The sequence below is a fragment of the Marmota monax genome, unplaced genomic scaffold, assembly GCF_021218885.2.
Source record: "Marmota monax isolate L192 unplaced genomic scaffold, Marmota_monax_Labrador192_F-V1.1 WCK01_AAM20220418_F8-fsc00053, whole genome shotgun sequence".
In the NCBI taxonomy this organism is placed as follows: domain Eukaryota; kingdom Metazoa; phylum Chordata; class Mammalia; order Rodentia; family Sciuridae; genus Marmota; species Marmota monax.
The window spans coordinates 7,678,119-7,696,250 of NW_026693153.1; the positions used below are offsets into that span (position 1 = coordinate 7,678,119).

An 18,132-nucleotide genomic window follows, 5' to 3' on the forward strand; every position below is an offset into this window, starting at 1 on the left:
TTGTTTCTAAACCTGCTTGTGCTCATTGAACTAATTACTGTGACTACATAATTGAAATATTCTGTAAACAGATTAAATAAGACAATTCATAGGAACTATTTCTTATGAAAAGTACACTAAATAGTTTGAGGAAACCTCAAAAAGACAAATGATTTAAAATAGCTATAAAGGTAGATGTAGGTTAGATGATTATAAAAGACAGGAAGGAAAACAACTTGTATAAGTCTAGGAGGATTCTTTCTAGGTCTTGATCTATAAGAGTAAAAATTTAACAAAGTTGAAATGGGAAACCATAGAAAATGCAATCATTAAGGTATAATTAATCTAAGAAAAATGTCAGTAATTGTAATCAGCAGACCAATAATAAAAGCGAGGGCCTTGGCCCTCCCAAGGCTTCTAGGGCAATGATAAAGGGAATAAGAACCATGGTAAAATGTTACAGAGGCCCTGTGCTCATTTAAAACCAAATGAAATAGGCAATAATGACACTGAATGAGCTTTCCAGAAAGTGGCTGGGGAGGGAGGGTGGATAATGAAGCTAGGATTACAGGAGAGAAGGGCAGACAGACACTACTTTTGACAATCTGGCATATACATATTTGTCAGCCAAAGAAAGAATGAATCCACTTCTGTGGAGAATCATAAGTTGGTCTCTACCAAGTTCCCAAGAAGTAAAGATTTCTTTAACTACTAGAGTTTTCCCTTTGCCTCCCGCCACTCCCCCTGCAGCTTCCTTCCCCTTTTAAAATATGGTAAAATTACTTAATAAGTAATAGTATATGTTGAATTTACCTGCACAAGGCACACTCTAAAAGAGAACACAGATTGCTTTGGTTTCCTGAGAGTAAGACAGGCAGAGCATGAGTAGTTCTAGGTAGAAATAATAGTTTTCAACAGCGAGACCAGGCCTGTAATTTTCTGCAGCATACTATGACATCATGGTTTATATGAGGCCAACTCCATAAATCAAGCCTTACCTAATTAGAGATTCTTCTGCAGATCTACATTATTAGAGCAAATAATTAAAACAGCCTAGGCAATAATACAAGGCAGACCTGTTTACAAAAATGTTCTTTTTTCCCCCCAAACTTTTTAGTCTCAATACCACTTACAGATCTTTCATATTTAGTAAATTACAGACTCAGAGAATTTCTTTTAGTCTGACTTCACTTTCAAGGAATTCTTCAATTAACTTTACGTTGCTTTAAGCTGTTCATCCAACGAGAAAACAATCTGTGGTTTCTGACTCCTCTGCGTGCCAATGGCTGCCATCCATGTTTGACTTTCAGACACACTGTCTCTTGAGAGCCAGGCTCTGTTTGCATAAAACCAACCAGTTGTCATAGCATTTTGACAAGCACTATAGAAAAACAAAGAACAATATTCTGTGGTGGCTAAACTGAGAGAATTACCACTGCAAGGGTGACTACATTGGGGACACACACAACATCCACACCCAACCACCTGGCCTGGCCCAGAAAGCAGCACAACTTTTATCCGTGAACTTTCCATTCTTAGGGATCGTCTCTTTACCACCAATTACCTTTTTCCCCTTACCCTCTTCTTTTGAAATGGTTAAAAGATCTACAATTCATAGACAGGTATAGCTAATCAAACAATATGCAAAAGTGCCACAGAAATCTAAAAAGCAAGAAATTGCACAGACGTTGCAATGGTTATGGTGCATCTAGTGTCAGATCTTCAGCCAAATACAGTGTAATAAAAAAGTATGAGCTCAGAGGTGGGACTTCAGTCCAAAACCTTGAATATTCTCAGTCTCTGGTATAGCACCTCAGTTAGAGAACTGAGCCTCTTGAGGCTCATTCACTGATGTTTTTAAATAAGTGCAAATAACAACTGGGCAGTGGAAAATAACCATGGGAACAAATGGTGGAAATAAATGATGATGGTTGAAGAAAAAGATCCTTAAGTTTTCTACCTATCCCAGCAGAATCAGGAAGAACAGAATCCTCTCACTTTCCTTTCCCCTGTGCTTGACCTGTTTCTGAGTGTCTCTGACCTATGCTCATCCTATGGAAACATTTGAAAAGCTAAAGAATAATACACCAAGGATGATATTTGAAGCCCTCTTGAATACTCAAGCCCAATATGAGATACATGTGCAATTTTCCCAAAATCATGCTCAATGCTGTTTCTGTAATGGGATGTACAATTGTCGAAAGTGCAGGTCTTTCCAAAGCAATGGAATGAATCCTCTGGCAGAGTCATGCCATAACAAGCATGCAGGCAGAGCCAGAGGAATCAGAATGTACGCCCAGGCCAGGTGAAGCCCAAGGGCTGATGGGGACTTGGCACTGGCTCAGCTGAGGTTATGGAAGGAGGGAGCACCAACTGAAGCTCTGCTTGTCCTCTTTAGTACAGAACTGTTCCTGACTTCCATTGCACCTGAGTACAAAGAGCTGTAGGATTACTAACTCATTCTTATAACTATTCCTTTCCCATGGTTTTCCCTGTTTTTATTTAAAATAATAAAAAAAACTATCTGAATTTTATTACACATTTTGGTTGGAAGCTACTGCAAATGCTTTGTGGAAAAAATGAGATGAGTATAATTATATCTCTGTGACTCCCCTTCCCCGCCCCATAAAAAGAAACAATGGGACCCACCATCTGGTCTATTCATTTTTCCTTCTCCATTAAGAAGGGCAGAAATTCAGAATGTATCAGATATCCTTTAACCTACAAATCACTGTTTCAATGAATTACAATCTCCTCATTAATCACTTAAGGAATCCCCAGAACTCTCTGAAGTTCCTAGAATGCAAAAGGGTTGGCAGAGAAAGGGGGGGTTCACTTTAAATTGAGGCTTTCCCTGGATATTGATTTTAGATCTTCATGTCTCTTCTTAGATTTTAAAAGAACCAGCAACAAGAACACTTGATAAAACATTTACTGTGGAGCCACAGTGCAGCTCTGGCTTCAAATTCCAGAGCTCAGGATAACTCCCTTCCTGCCTCTTTGTTCTTTCTGACACTCAGCTTCTCTGAGTCAAACAAAATGTGTTGAGAATTTTTTTCTCCTATGAGGCAATTCTCAAATTCTGAGAAGGATTCCTTTTCTTTAGAAGCTTCTTGTCCAATGCTTCACATCATAAGCTTTATTTTTTGGAGTAAAGATGCTGAATTTGAACTAAAGGGTTGTGGTTGATGGTACAAAAACTGGAGTTTCCCTTTTTAACCAACTCTAAAGAATGAACTCACTATAGTATAAGGAGAGTCTACAGTGTTTGATACCTTAAAAGGCAGTGACATAAGGACAACCATATCCTCTCATGTTGTACATGAAAGCAGTAAGCTGGGGAATTCTGCATTGGGATTTGAGGTGTAGGCAATCTACACACCTTGAAAAGTAAAACACACTGGTACTAAGAAAACTTAAAATCAGTTACTATCTTCTAACAAAGTAGCTCTTACTAAGCAAATAGTAACATGTATACTGGATTGGCAATTTTTAAATTAGACTACTAAAAATACACACCTTAAGAACCTGAAGACCATTTTTAAAATGTTGTCAATTATTTTTAACTTTCAACAGGATGCGATTCCTTTTGGCAAGAGTAGACTGAATGATGCTGCCTTTCTGCCAATTTATTCATGTCTTTCAGGCCTTGGCAAAAGAAACTACCTTTTCTGTGTCTTCAGAAGAGAATGTCCAAAGCTATGCTGAGTCTTGCATGCCCTGAGCTATTTCAGATCTTCAAAGTACCCAGAGCCTTAAGAATCATTTCTGTTTCGAGGTGGTGGCATCTGTTCCCCCCCCCACCCCACCCCCCTTGGATTCAGTGATTGAAGAGAAAATATTTTTTGGTTACCTAGTGTAAACTTGTATAGGTTTGAACTTAGGGTTTGTATAGCTTCTGGATAATAAACTTGTCTTCTAAGAGGCCACAGTACTAGGTTTTAAGTGAGATGCTCCAGGTTTAGGAATATCTACAAATGACTTATTGGAAGAATAGCAAAGAATTATGTGAAATCAAAAGAGAGTAGGAACAATAACATAAATGCAGATACAAGGCTTTTAAAAGGTTACATCAAGGAAACAAAGACATTAAATGTAACTGAATTTTAGAAAAGGAAATTACAAGGTACATGATATGCTAGAACAGTTCTCAATTACAGTAAGGCTTTCCAGGGAATAAGAAAACTTGTATGGCTACTAAACAGGGTGATTACTGAATCAGAAATACTACTCAGAAAATAAAATTTCATATAATGTGTAGCACTCAAGCCAGTTTCCTTGTGTCACACTCCTCTGCACTGAGAGTTTAAGAGAAATTTCTCTTCTGTAGGGACACTTTTGCTTCAATAATCTTAGCATCAAATTTCAAAGACTGTAAGAATTCTAGAAGCCATATACTTGACACTGATTTTTTTTTCCTCTTTGTGGTATTGGGATTGAACTGAGTGCCTCACACATGGTAGGCAAGTAAGTCCTCTCCCACTGCTGCCCCAGCCCTAAAAATGTCTTAAAAATATTGTTCCACAAATGAATGGGAAGACCTTCATGCTCATTGATGAGAAGAATTAATATTGTTAAAACGTCTGTACTACTCATAGTGATTTGAAGATTCAATGTAAGACTTACCAAAAATTTAATAACATTTTTTTATAGAAAAGAAAAAAAAATTCATATGAAACCATGAAAGGCCTCAAATAACCAAAACAATCTTGAGCAAAAAGATGGAAGCATCACAACTACCTAACTTTAAAATATACTATGATGTTACACTAAGCAAAAGGGTGTAGTACTGCCATAAAATTAGACATAGACCAATGGAGAAAAATAGGGAGCCCCAAAATTATTCAACACATTTATAGCCAATTGATCTTTGCTTAAAATGCCAAGAACTCAAAATGAGGAAAGTCCAGACTCTTCAATAAATGGTGTTGGAAAAACAATACATCCACATTTAGAATGAAGTTAAACCTTTATCTCATATCATATATAAAAAACAACTCATAATGCATCAAAGACCTGAAACTATATAAGTACTAGATGAAAACATAGGTAAAAAGCTTCTTGACACTAATCTAAGTAGTGATTTATTTTTAATATGACCACACAAACACAGCTAAGAGAAAAAAAAAAGACAAATTTAGGTGACTGCATCACCTAAAAAAGCTTATGTATAGCAAAAGAAATACTCAATAAAATGATTAAGAGACAATATGGGAAAAAATATTTGTGAACCAAATATGTGATAAAGGTTTAATATCCAAAATAGCTAGAAAATTCAAATGCAACAGCAATAAAACCACCTGTTTACAATGGGCAAAGGAGCTGATTAAAAAGGCATTTCTCAAAAGAAGATGTTGTGCGAAGGCTATAAAGTTTTAGAAAGGAATTGTGGAGATCATCATGCAGTATGGTAACTATAGCTCAAACCAGGGATTTTAGGTTTTGGTTGCTTATTACTCAGTAGGTCAATAGCTATTTAGTGCTATACAAAGAGAAGCAGACCTCTAAGAAAAAAAAAATTGCTAGGATTCAGCTAGTGAAAACAATCCAGAACTACCAGGGAAAGTCATTTTGTTGTTATGATGTATCTATTTCCCCCCCCCCCCCCGCCCCCCAGAATCTTCAGTTTGTATTTCTGAAATTGTGTTTTTCTATTTCTTCTATCAAATAGCTGTGTTTTAAAATGAACAAATATTTTAAGACAACATATGATTCAAAAGAAAATCTTTCAAATGATAAAACATCTATACTACTCATAGTGATTTGAAGATTCAAGTAAGACTTACCAAAAATTTAATAACATTTTTTATAGAAATGAAAAAAAAATTCATATGAAACCATGAAAGGCCTCAAACATGTGTAGCAACATTTTGAGGAACATCAGATTTTCACCAAAGACCATCAGAAGTCATCACTGTAAATTTGGTTGGATTCTCTGAAGTAAACCCAATCTTTCCAATTACAAGGAAAGCTCCTGAAGTTCTAAATGGCAAAATTGATGAAAAATAGCTAAATGAGGTATAGTGATATATATGTGTGTGTGTGTGTGTGTGTGTGTGTATTTATATACACACACACATATATAGTTGTAGATGGACAATTTATTTTATTTATTTATTTTTATGTGGTCCTGAGGATCGAACTCAGTGCCTCACATATGCTAGGCAAGCACTCTACCATTAAGCTACTGAGCTACAGAGCTCCAGCCCCTCAAAAGTGCTTTTTGACATGTAAATATACTCAGTATTATGTTTTTTCCTTTGTTTCCCATACTCCCCCTATTTTGGTCTTCCAGAGAGGGTACACTACTAAGGTCAATATTGTTGGAAAACACAGATTAAGAAATAATAAAAATGACAGTTTACATTATTTGATAAAAATAGTAATACTTTACCAAATGGAAAATTCCATCAAATGAAACGTCACTTGAATCAGATGACTTACCTAAAAATAAGAAAGAGAAAGATGAGAACTTGGTATTGTATTCAACCCTTGATATATGAAAACATACGGTAAATGAATTATCCCCAAACTATACCAGATCAGGAAACACTAATTCCTTTAGAAAGGAAATGGTAAACACAGAGCCAAAGAAATGATGAAAGAAAGTGGTGTTTACATTCAAGTCACTTGGCTTTTATTTGTATTTTGGGAGGTCAGTTTTGACAATGTGGATATACATGCATTTAGCATTTGAACTGTGACAGAATATTCATGGCACTTTCTTTCTCAAGACCTCTGGCTACTGTCTTAAAGAGAGAGTGTCAAAAGTGCAAACTTTCAAAAACCTTCACCTTCTATGACTCAAGAAAAAGGTGCCAGTGTATCAAGTGCTACTGTAATTTCCTCTGTTGATTTTCTTTCCCCTTAACACTAGATGTTTTGACTGTTTGCTTTTTTATTTTCCAAAGTGTATAGTGATGTTCTTGAAAGGTGCCAGATTAACAACCTGGGGAAATTAAGAGCTTGCTCCGTTAAGAGAAAAGGCTCAATGTGGTGGAGGTGATGAAAGGCTTCCCTGTACTCTGCTTGCCTATGTGTGTTAGTCTCTGACCCACAGTTGCCCCAGCCCTCCAGTTTTCATGGTCCATTAGTGTCTTTAACTGCTCAGGTTGCTAACAGGGGCAGACAATCTAATTCCTGCTTTCAATGCTATCATTATTATTACTACTACTGCAAATTCTTACTTAACTTCCTCGAAAAAATTATGTGGAAATTTTTATTAGCTGACATTGTATTTCAGGATAACAGGAAAATAAACTGAATGAAGAATCTTATATTCTTGATAGTGTTGTAGGTTTGGTTAAATCCATTAATTTCTACAAACAGGAGGCAAAACTTTGAGTGTTAAGTAAAAACAGGCCTTAATAAACTCAGTCACTGCATTTAATTTGAATTCTCATTCAGAGAATTTTTCCTTTTGATTCTACTGCAGACTGTTTAATTATATTATTCATTAGCAACTATGGTAAAAGTTTTGGGGATATTGAGGCTAAGACTATCATTTCATATGAAATTTAAAAATCAGCATTGGAGAAAAATATCTCTTTCCTATACTTATAGGTGTTCCAGGTTTCTAAACTTTCCAAGCACTTTGTAATTATTGATTAATCTGTCTCATGCCCAGGAATCTATGAAAGGATTTTGCTTCAACTACATCAATGTTTAATTGTCAACACTATGCTAGTTCTCCAGGCAAAATTATAAGGGCCATAGTAAGAACAATTCTCTTAGTCTGGAGTTTCTAATAGCAAGGGAATCAAGGCTAGCAAACATATGCAAAACATTAATGGGAAAATTAAGTACAACCCTGAATGCTGATGACTAACTGACCAATAATTACTTAGAAATTATTTGAAAATATCAGAGTATTAATCCCACAGTTGTTCTCAATCTTTGCCATTGTCTTTCTTGTCAATGACCAAATTCTCAGCAGTTAGAGTAGATTTCCATCTTGACATAACCAGCACTTCCTGTAATTACTAATCTCCAGAAGCACTGGGGAAAGAGAATTGTAGGATATCAACAACGACAGCAAACACATGGTAACACTTAGAGGAAGGGTGCCCTGGCTTCATCTCATATTGAAATTTTGGAAATTTCAGTTTGGGAACCTTTGGCTGTTTTTTTTTCTTTGCCATGCATAGGCTTTATCAAGTTAGTCCTTATGGTATTAAAACATCTGGCACCAGCTCACATCTATGCTACTGCTGGCAGGGAACCTAATTGGGAAGGTGGGGTGGAGCAGTCACCTTTATCGGAAATGACCTTAATATTATGGAAAGGCTCCTTCCTTCCCACTGCTTAAGCAGCCTTACTGAAAACCCTAAATCCTGATGTGAGAAGAGATTATCTCCAAGAGCAGTAGCAATTTATTATAATTATATTAGTATAAACATAAGAAGGTGGAAAATGTTATGCCAACTTAGAGGAGGGCAACACCCTATGTATAAGTCCCAGGCAAAGTTGTGCTGGGGGAAAGATAATACCCAACTTCTATATCCCAAAGGGAGGCCTCAGTTTCCCATACTGCAATTGAAACCTAACTACTTCGAAAATGTATAGCCAGATGCTATTCGATAAACAATGGGTGGCAGGTCACCAGAATCGGTTCTCTTCCCTAAGCGTCTAGTTCTTGCCAATTTGCTTTTGGCTCTGGGTAACTAATATATCTTTCCCAACAATACCTGTCAAGTCTATATCATAATTCTCAATAGTAGGAAGTGAAAACAACAAGACCTGTTTTGTGTATATAACACTCTAGCTTCTATCAGTGAAGCACTTGTTTGATTCAATGTACTTTAGTGGTTGGCTATGAATTGCAATTGGGGAAATATCTGTATCTTTCTGGGCCAATTCTGGGTCTCTCTACTTCAGCCATCCAAGTGAGAGTGGATGCTTGTCTCTAACTTTCTTCTTCATTGCATAATTGATCTCTTATTGGGTTAGTTTGTCTTATTGGTTTGTCTTTACTAGACATTGGCACCTTTCATGATTTGGCTTCTCTTATTACCTGTCTCTCTCTCTTTTCCTTCCTGCCTCCCTCCCTCTCTCTCTCCCTTTGTTTATGTGGTGGGAGATCTACAAACATGGATTTCTAGAATTTGATATTTTACATAAAATGGATCAATGAACCATAGCAAAAATAATTTTTTTTGTGGACATGTCAATTAGGCCTTGTGCTACATGGTCATCTAGTCAAATGAAAAATTCAGACAATAAGATATTTTCAATTTGACAAACAAAAGATTTTGTAAAGGGTGGATCTGAGAGTCTCCTATCACTATTATGGTCATGAAGAAAACAGAAAAAAAAATAGGCCTTTAGAGCAAAAAAATAAAAATGACAGGTGATTTCTCCTTTTCTTCCAAGTTCATACATCTGCCAATAGGCTAATAAATGCCAAGGACACAGAAACACAGCACATCAATGAAAATTACAGGCCACAAGATGGTGTAAACCTCATGTGGAAAATACCAGCTAAGGTACTAAGTAAGCCAGGAAATACTGAAAGAGTTATGAAGATGAATATGTTCATGTTTTGGACAAAAAGTACCTAAAATAAGACCAAATAAAATACTTTTAAAACAAGTTATTTTTTATCCTTCACATGCATATTAAAGATGGTTCACTTAAAAAAAGTTTGCAGTGGCTAAGTAATCAAATAACTCAAGACAATGCAGGGTTCTACCCATCAAGAATGCTTGTTTAGTTTGGCTGACATGCTGTAAGTATTAATTTGATTATCTGATTCAAAACATAGTCAGGAACATTTGCTCTTAGCTTTAATTTCTTAAGTAGCAAATTCTAGGAGTCACATGGCAAGGGCCAAGTGCAACCCAAATTGGAATTTTCTTTCAGGAAGAGAAGACATAAGATAAAGAAGCTAGATTCTCATTACTCTAAAGCTGAGTTTTAATAACATGCAATAAAAAGTGTTAAACTAAAATTTCTGGGATTTGAATGATGGTTTTTATGATTATACAGAAGAGATACTTTTTTTTTTTTTTTTTGGTCCTGGGGATTGAACTCAGGGACACTCAACCACTGGGCCACATCCCCAGCATTGTTTGTATTTTATTTAGAGACAGGGTCTCACTGAGTTGCTTAGCACCTTGCTTTTGCTGAGGCTGGCTTTGAACTCCCTATCCTCCTGTCTCAGTTTTCCAAGCCATTGGGATTACAGGCGGGCGCCACCGGGCCTGGTGAGATACTTTTTTAAAAGAGGCTCTTGAAGCAGAAAATTACAGATATTTACCTCATGAAAAGGGGTGAAAGACAGGCACAAATTTATCCTCCTGTGAGTAATGGTTATGATAATTGTGAGGAAGGAGGAAATACTGGGGCTGGCAAAAGTATTCAAAAGATGTAAAGCTGGGCTTGGTGGCTTGGGAGGCTGAGGCAGGAGGATCATGAGTTCAAAGCCAGCCTCAGCAATTTAGTGAGAACCTAAGCACATCATTAAGATCCTATTTCTAAATAAAATATTAAAAAAAGGGCTGGGATGTGGCACAGTGGTTAAGTACTCTTTGAGTTCAATCCTCAGTCCAAAAAAAAAGTACCTAACTAGTCCAGTCATGAAGAACTTGTAGAAATTATTTAGGGCAATGACTTACATAGAGAGAACAATCCAAAGATACAAAAACAAAATTTAAATAAGAGCTAAAGATCAGATGAGAGCTGGGGGAAACATGAGTTGGGGTTGGTATTTCTGTGGTTTTCTTATTAGAGGCAATAAAACTGGAGTCAGTCTCTATTACTGCCATGACCTCGAGCAAAGTTTATTCAGACTTCTATGTCTAAGGACTTTCTGGCTAATGTTGGAGGGTTTCCTAGAATCATATACCCCACTGGAATGCAGTGGTCACACCTGTAATCCCTGTGACTTGGGAGGCTGAGGCAGGAGGACTGCAAGTTCCAAGCCAGCTTTAGCAACAAAGTGAGGCCCTAAGCAACTTGGTGAGACCCTGTTTCAAAACAAAATACAAAGGGCTGGGATGTGGCTCAGTGGTTAAGTACCCCTGGGTTCAAGCCCCAGTACCATAAATAAATAAATAAATAAATAAATAAAACCCTATTTGTTTGTTCAATTCTATTACCTTGGGGATCTACCTTGGTGATTGCTTCATTCTTCCCTCCTTTCTCTCTTTGGGAAATAATAGAAATTTTATAAGGCACAAAAACTTTTGGAATTTATAACAATCTCCTTTTCCTCATACTCAAGAGTTTTCATTACTACTGCTAACATTTTGCATGTACCTTGTATTTCAAATTTTTCATAGCTTTATAAGTTTTGTTAAAATACATATTCCTAACCTAATCATATTTTGTATAATAAAATTTAACTTTAGAATGATAAGAATTTGATCTGTCAAAAGGTTACTTCACTAGATTTTATATCAGACTCACATTTCCTAAGCCAGAGGCTTCATAAGAATTCCCAGCAATGCTAATAATATGCATATTTCATCATGGGCTCATATTTAGTAGGTCTAGGTTTGGGCCCTGGAATCTTACAGTTTTAATAAGAATCCAATGAGATTCTTATACACATATATTGGGGGCAGAGGAACCACTCTGAGATCCCATCCTAAACTGAGCTCCCTGGCTTCCCAGCTTCAACCACAAACAGCCTGTCTCCCAGTGACAGTAGTAAAGCAGTCTCTTTAGTTCACACCGAATGTTGAGCCAAAAATACTAAGTGAGCAACATGAGAAAAAGAAAATAATTGCCAATAAGACTTCACTTTCAATAATGAAATTATTGTAAGTTGCTGTACAAATACAGGAAAGAAAGGGAGGTGACCTAGTTGCAACTCCACTTCCTTGAATGAGATGAGATTTGTTATTATGAATGGGCTGGTTTTCTATTCATGAGACTGAATGTTTACTAGCCTTTTGGTTATGTCCTATATGCTATATTTTGTCAACCCCTCCTCTCCAGCCCAGTAACAGCCTTGCAGAGCTAGCTTCAATTCCCCAAATTGCAAGCAACTGAAAACCTAACTACTTAGAAAGGTAACTAAACTGATATCCAACACTTAATGGGTGTGAGACTAAAAAGAATCTGCTAATAGATGCCAATAACTGTCCTGACTGTCTTCTCTCAATGGCCAAAACTTCCCTACCTGTGCCATAGAGAGACTCTTTGGCTTAAAAATTCAGAGTTCCTCTTGATGACATCAGTACTTCTGCTCTTAGATCTCCAAATCTTACCTTTTGGGTACTATAACCACCCAATCCCAGACTTCAGACCTCAATTCCTGTGCCATCTCTTTCTCCAAGTCTTTTTTGAGTTTCATGAAATCCTGCTGATTACTCTTGTCCTGATGTTAGATGATGGTCAATAATTATTTGCATCTTGCTTCTGACCTTGATTATGACTATTCTTTCAAAGGTTATCAGTGGGCTGGGGATGTGGCTCAACTGGTAGCGCGCTCGCCTGGCATGCGTGCGGCCCGGGTTCAATCCTCAGCACCATATACAAACAAAGATGTTGTGTCCGCAGAAAAGTAAAATAAATAAATAAATAAATATTAAAATTCTCTCTCTCTCTCTTAAAAAAAAAAAAGGTTATCAGTAACTAAATCCAATGGAGTTTTCTCACTTCACATCTCACTTTTGTTAATTTTTCTTCCCTTGGTTTCAGTGCTAACACAGTTCTCTTATGGACACAATGAATACTTGATTTGCTCAGTATGAATACTTCTAGTCTTTCACAACATACAGAAAATGGAAGATATGCTTAGTTGCTAATATACAAAATATTCTGGAGCTGAAGGCAGTTTTAGTATACCTAAACAAAAATCCCCTACTTGATTATATGCAACCCAATATCATCCTGCAGGAGCTAACTTTTATTGGGGCTTAAGTTTTTAATTTTTTTTTAGGGAATATGTAAGGAAAAAATAAAACTCCTCAATTTGTGTCAAAATTACCTTAACACTCCTCTAGGAAGGCCTCATGCAGGACTCTCTCAGTAAGCCCAACCCAGGTGGTTTTACCCTTGAGCCTTGGCACAGATTACTGACTTTGGGTGAATAAAAGAAAGAATGGTTATGTATAACTATAATGTACCAATAAAAAAATGTAGAAAAAAAAGATGGAACATTTGGCTTGTGTTTAGTATACTTGTTGTACAAAATAATACCACTCTGAGCAAAGCAAGATGCTTACTCTGTGAGACACACAGGAACAGACGTGAACTGAGAAAAATCAATATACATCTTCCTTCTCAGGAACACTCCCAAGTACAGACTCACTGGATATAACGTGAGGAGACTTGTCTGCACAGGTAACATTTTGACTCTTTTCTCTTCTGACATTCATTTGTTGAGCAGGTGTAGATGAACATATACAAGTTTAGCATTTCTATGATGCAACTCCACTTGAGAACTTAAGTGGTTATTGTCCAGTAAACATGCTTAGTCCTATTCTCTTTGCTTTTGGCATCACAAGACATTAGATCAAGTGTGAAGACCATAAATCAAATATGAACATCACCCTAAGAGAACTTGCAAAAACTTCTTGAGTACATAGATTAAAGACATTTGTGATAATGGAAAAAGTACTGTACTTGATATCAAGAGATAAGGATTGCAATCCCAATTCTGACATTAGCTAAGTGAGCCTCCTCTCAAATGGTACAGGCAGTAACTGCTTCACAGGGTTGCTTTGAGGTTTAAAAACGCATGTGAAAACATCTATCATAATCATGGCCCACAGTAGGCATTTGCTGCAGGTTTATTTGGTGTGAATTTGTTGATCCTAAGTTGAGAGACAAAATAGCCATGGAAGGTAAGAAAACACTGACAGAGGAAGGCACATAGTGGGTGCTATGAAAGTATGTACTGACTGGACAACTTAAGTTGATAACCAGACATCAAGCTGCTCTGGTCAATTTAAATTTGCTTGTCCTAACATTCTTTTATTTTCTTCACATGGTCATTGGTACAAAGTCCAGTTATGGCTTCATAAACATGAGCTTAATACAAAAGTGCTTCTAATCAGATCTGGCAAGAAAAGGAGAGAAACATAGGGTGAGGTAAGTGTGAGGCTATAGTGCTGAATAACAGGGATGGCAGTACCTCAGTGCATGAGTCACACAGACACCGAGTTGTACACAGCTAGAGATAATTCGCAGGTAAACGCCACATGAGCCATTACGTCATTCCTCCTCTGCCCTTTATTCATCAATCATGTCGCCTGAACTCTGATGCAATCCAGCAAGAATGTCTGATTTGCAGAAAGCAGAGAGTCTCAGAACACACACACACTCATCAGAGAAAGCAATATGAACCCCAACTGAAGTATCTGGTATTTCCTTTTGTTTAAATAACGCTGTAGAGGGGAAGTCTTATGGGTGGGATGTGCAACTATAGATTATGCCACCTGGTCTGAAGGATTAAAGGTCTATAAGACCCCTTTTCCACATCTGTACAATCCTAAGTTCTTCAAGGTCCCTCTCAGCCCTGTAATTTAATCATTAAAAATCCAGGCCAATCACACCCATACGATGAGCAGATAAGCATTTAGTTGAAACTTCAGGCACAAAATCAGCTTTATTTCTTCTTAGTTATCTAGGTCACTCAGATTTTAGGATCCCTTTATTTCACTCTGAATTACCAGGAGACTGTGTAGCTTGATACAAATCTTATAAAAGCAGGCAAGAAGTGGCAAGTAGGAACTGGTGGCTCTAGAAATTGTGAATGTTAACATCTGAGGTTATAGGGATACTCTAGTCTAAACCACAGAAGCTTAAACACAATTGTTTATCAGGGAATATAATATATTAACACTTATTTTCTGTAGAGGCAGTATTTTGAACTAAAAGGAATTGCAAAGATGCAAAAATAAATCATAGTAATTCATAGTTTAAAAGGGATGCTCTAAACTCTAATTGCAAAACAAACTCAGCAGCTTTTGCATGATTTACACAAAATATAGCAACTTGCGAGTACACACATTATTAGCTTGCCACACAAGGAAGAACTTTAATGAGTTATAGGCCTGTATACAGCAAAGAAGAGGCGCTTAGACCAGTGGGCCTCCCTCATAATGTTTTCCATCTGCAGTGGCACAGCACCTTTCCAGAGCTGGCCAACGCAAACAATCAGACACCCATCACTAGAAGATTTGTGATGGAATCTCCAGAGAGGGTGTTTCCAACAAAACTTGGGACTGGGGGAAAACAGACAAGCCCAGTGGAGATGAAAACCAAATGCCTCATGGTGCTTCCCTCATAGCTGACACTGTGTGGGGTCCCCTACCTTGCATGCTGAGCAGCTGGGGGTGGGGATTACCCCCATGCACCTGGAGCAGCATTCAAGAGGCACCCAGCCCTTTAATTGTTCATTGTTCAGCCAAATGATATATGAAGCTTGGCAGCAAAGACAGGGCAGACCGGTTTAAATTCAAAGGCTCCAACCTTAGGTATTCTGAAAGCTTTGGCCACATCTCCAACAAACACTGTTCCTTTTGGGAGGGGATAAGATAGAGAAAGGGAGAAGATGTGATCTGCCTGACAGAAAGACAGGACTCAGCTAGATGGAACATGCCTCCCTATTCCCATCCCACTCCACCTTTTACCAATGTTGTGGGTGACTCTCTTCCTACCAAAAGTAATCAGATGTGTATAATTTTAGAGATGTAAAACCCCAGAATCACCATTCTTATATACTAGGCTTAATTGGTTTGTTCTGATTGATTATTGATAGTATAATTTTTTTTTCATCAATTAGGATAGGGGTCAAAAGGCCAGATAATAAGCATTTTAGATTTTGTGGGTTATGTGGGCTCTGCTGCAACTACTCACCTCTGCCAACTGCAGCATAGAAAGAGCTATAGGCAACATGTAAGTGAATGAGCATAATTGCATCCCAATAAAACTTTATTTATAAAAACTGGAAAAGGCTATTACATATATGCCTAAATAGCTAAACTGTGATAAAGTGAGAGGTATTGAAGGTACTACAAAACTTATCACCAGTTAACACCATTTTTAAGTCTAAGCCACATTCCATCTAATCTAAAATTACAAACTTTCATTAAAAGGAGGTAAAATAAGACCCCATTTCAGGAAAGAGAGAGAGAGAGAGAGAGAGAGAGAGAGAGAGAGAGAGAGAGAGAGAATGGGTGTGGAGGAGGGAGAGGAGAGAGAGACAAATACAGGGTAATTCAAAGGGAATTGAATACTTGGAAAAAACTAACATTCATGAACTAGATTATCTTATAAAAACATGGTTTGCACTAAATCAGTGAGCTACCCCTTACAGGTATCTTGTCCAAGACAACTACAGGCTTTAACTACACACTTATATACAACACAGTTACTGAGTAATATGCCTTCGGAAGCACTCAATTCCTTTTTAATCAACCTGTACATTATTTCTGTATACCTTATAAGATGCTTCAAATGCTAAATACTAAACCGTAAACAATAATTACTCTGGGAAAAGAGGGTTAAAATTTTCACTCTTAGCAGTATTGTTTCAATTTTTTACAAGAAATATTACTTTGTGAATTTCATTTTATATATTTTTTGTAAATTAGCAGTAAGGGTAGCCAATCGGTGACACTTCAGTTTATAACTATGTCTTGATTTGCATCATCTACCAAAGGCATTCTGTGACCCTTTTTGAAGTATGGCTCTTCCTCCCTTCAAACTTCCATGTGCTTTGACTCTTCCTTTCAGCTCCTTCTTCTCTCCTATGCTGTAGCCTACCAGATACATATTTTTAGCTCAATGATAAATGCAAATAAATAGGATATGATGTTCCTAGTAGCAGCGATAGATAATAAACAAGAAAACAAATAAACACATAGGCTATTTTCAGATTGTGGGAAATGCTCCCATGGGGGAAGCCCCTTTGGTCAAGTGTTGTCCTACTTAAATCAAGATCAACTGAGATTATTAACTGAGAAGGTGATAAACAGGCCAGATGTGAAGGATAAGAGGGAGGCACATGAAGTAAATTCCATGCTGAGTGTAACTTAAGTTTTCTGGTCCTGACTCTATGGCAGTGTTTTCAATCCTGATTACATATTAGGATCAACTGGAGCACTTTCAAAAAATACTGATGCCTGGGCCTCCTTGAGGGCCAATAACACTCTGAAGGTAGAGTCTGGTATTTCTCTTCTTTCTTTTCTAACCCAGGAGGAATAACCACTGTTCTAGAGTCTAGAGACATCTTTATATTAGCATGAACGAAGGCCTTCAGAGAATAGAGGGAACTGGACTGTGTGTGAAACTGAACTATAAAGTTTTAGCATGGTGTGCATGTTTTGTTTTAATCTAGCATATTAACTGGCTGCATTGTTCTGAGATGTGACGAAGCCCTGGGGAGTCTCCCCTTACCATTGAGCAAGAGACCACAGAAACAACACAGATCTTTTAATTGGGACCTTTCGCCTAAGCCTCTGGCAAACTGTAAAGCAAATGAACCATCAAGTGACAGACTTCTTTGATGTGTTTAGCAAAGGGCTGACTGAGAAGGGGAGGCCCTGAGCTCCTCTCTGAAGGCTAACAGATTCTCTGAACTACAAAGAGAAGTTCCCAAGGCAGCACACTGTAAGGATATACATGTTCACATATTCCTACATCTTTGCTCACCCAACTCTAAATAAAATTGGTAATAGAAGGAAAGAAGACAAGAATCACTGGAATTGCAGTGTGTGTGGGAGGAGAGTACTACAGATTGAACCCAGAGGCGCTTTACCACTGGGCTATGTCCCCCGCCTTGGATCACTGGAATTTGCTGATAAATTTCTAAATAGTTTTAGGCAGTTGTTGCAATTTCCTTCCATCCACCTACTCACTCAACCATCCACGCATCCATCCAACATAGAGTTACTATTGCACATTTACTCTGTACTCCCCCTGTGGCACTGGGTATGTACATGGCTCCCATTCCTGTGGGAGAGACAAACTAGTGATAATCACAGGAGAATGTGATTTGTGCTGTATATGAGAGTGCCTCTCTCCTTGCTATTTTTGTATAACACACTCTCCAGTGGTGTGGAGGTTATAACTCTGTCTATAATTTTTAAAATATTTTCTCAACTACAGGTGAGGTTCTTAAAACTCAAGCATTGCCTTATTTTCTTTCCTCAAAACTCAGTGAAATTTGTGGCATAAAGCTGGTATTCAACAACT

The 18,132-nt window shown here is 37.5% G+C and overlaps 1 protein-coding gene across 4 annotated transcripts in view; it reads right to left on the reverse strand.

Annotated features, from left to right (window-relative positions):
* Positions 1–18,132, reverse strand: part of Cmss1 (cms1 ribosomal small subunit homolog) — a 327,203-nt gene that overhangs the window by 143,506 nt on the left and 165,565 nt on the right. Inside the window, exon 2 of one of the 4 annotated variants that reach the window (XM_058582905.1) lies at positions 6,374–6,423. The exons of the other annotated variants lie outside the window; for them this stretch is intronic. Coding sequence (XP_058438888.1) covers positions 6,374–6,423 — 50 coding nt within the window. The remainder of the gene's footprint in view (positions 1–6,373; positions 6,424–18,132) is intronic. 4 annotated transcript variants of the gene reach the window in all.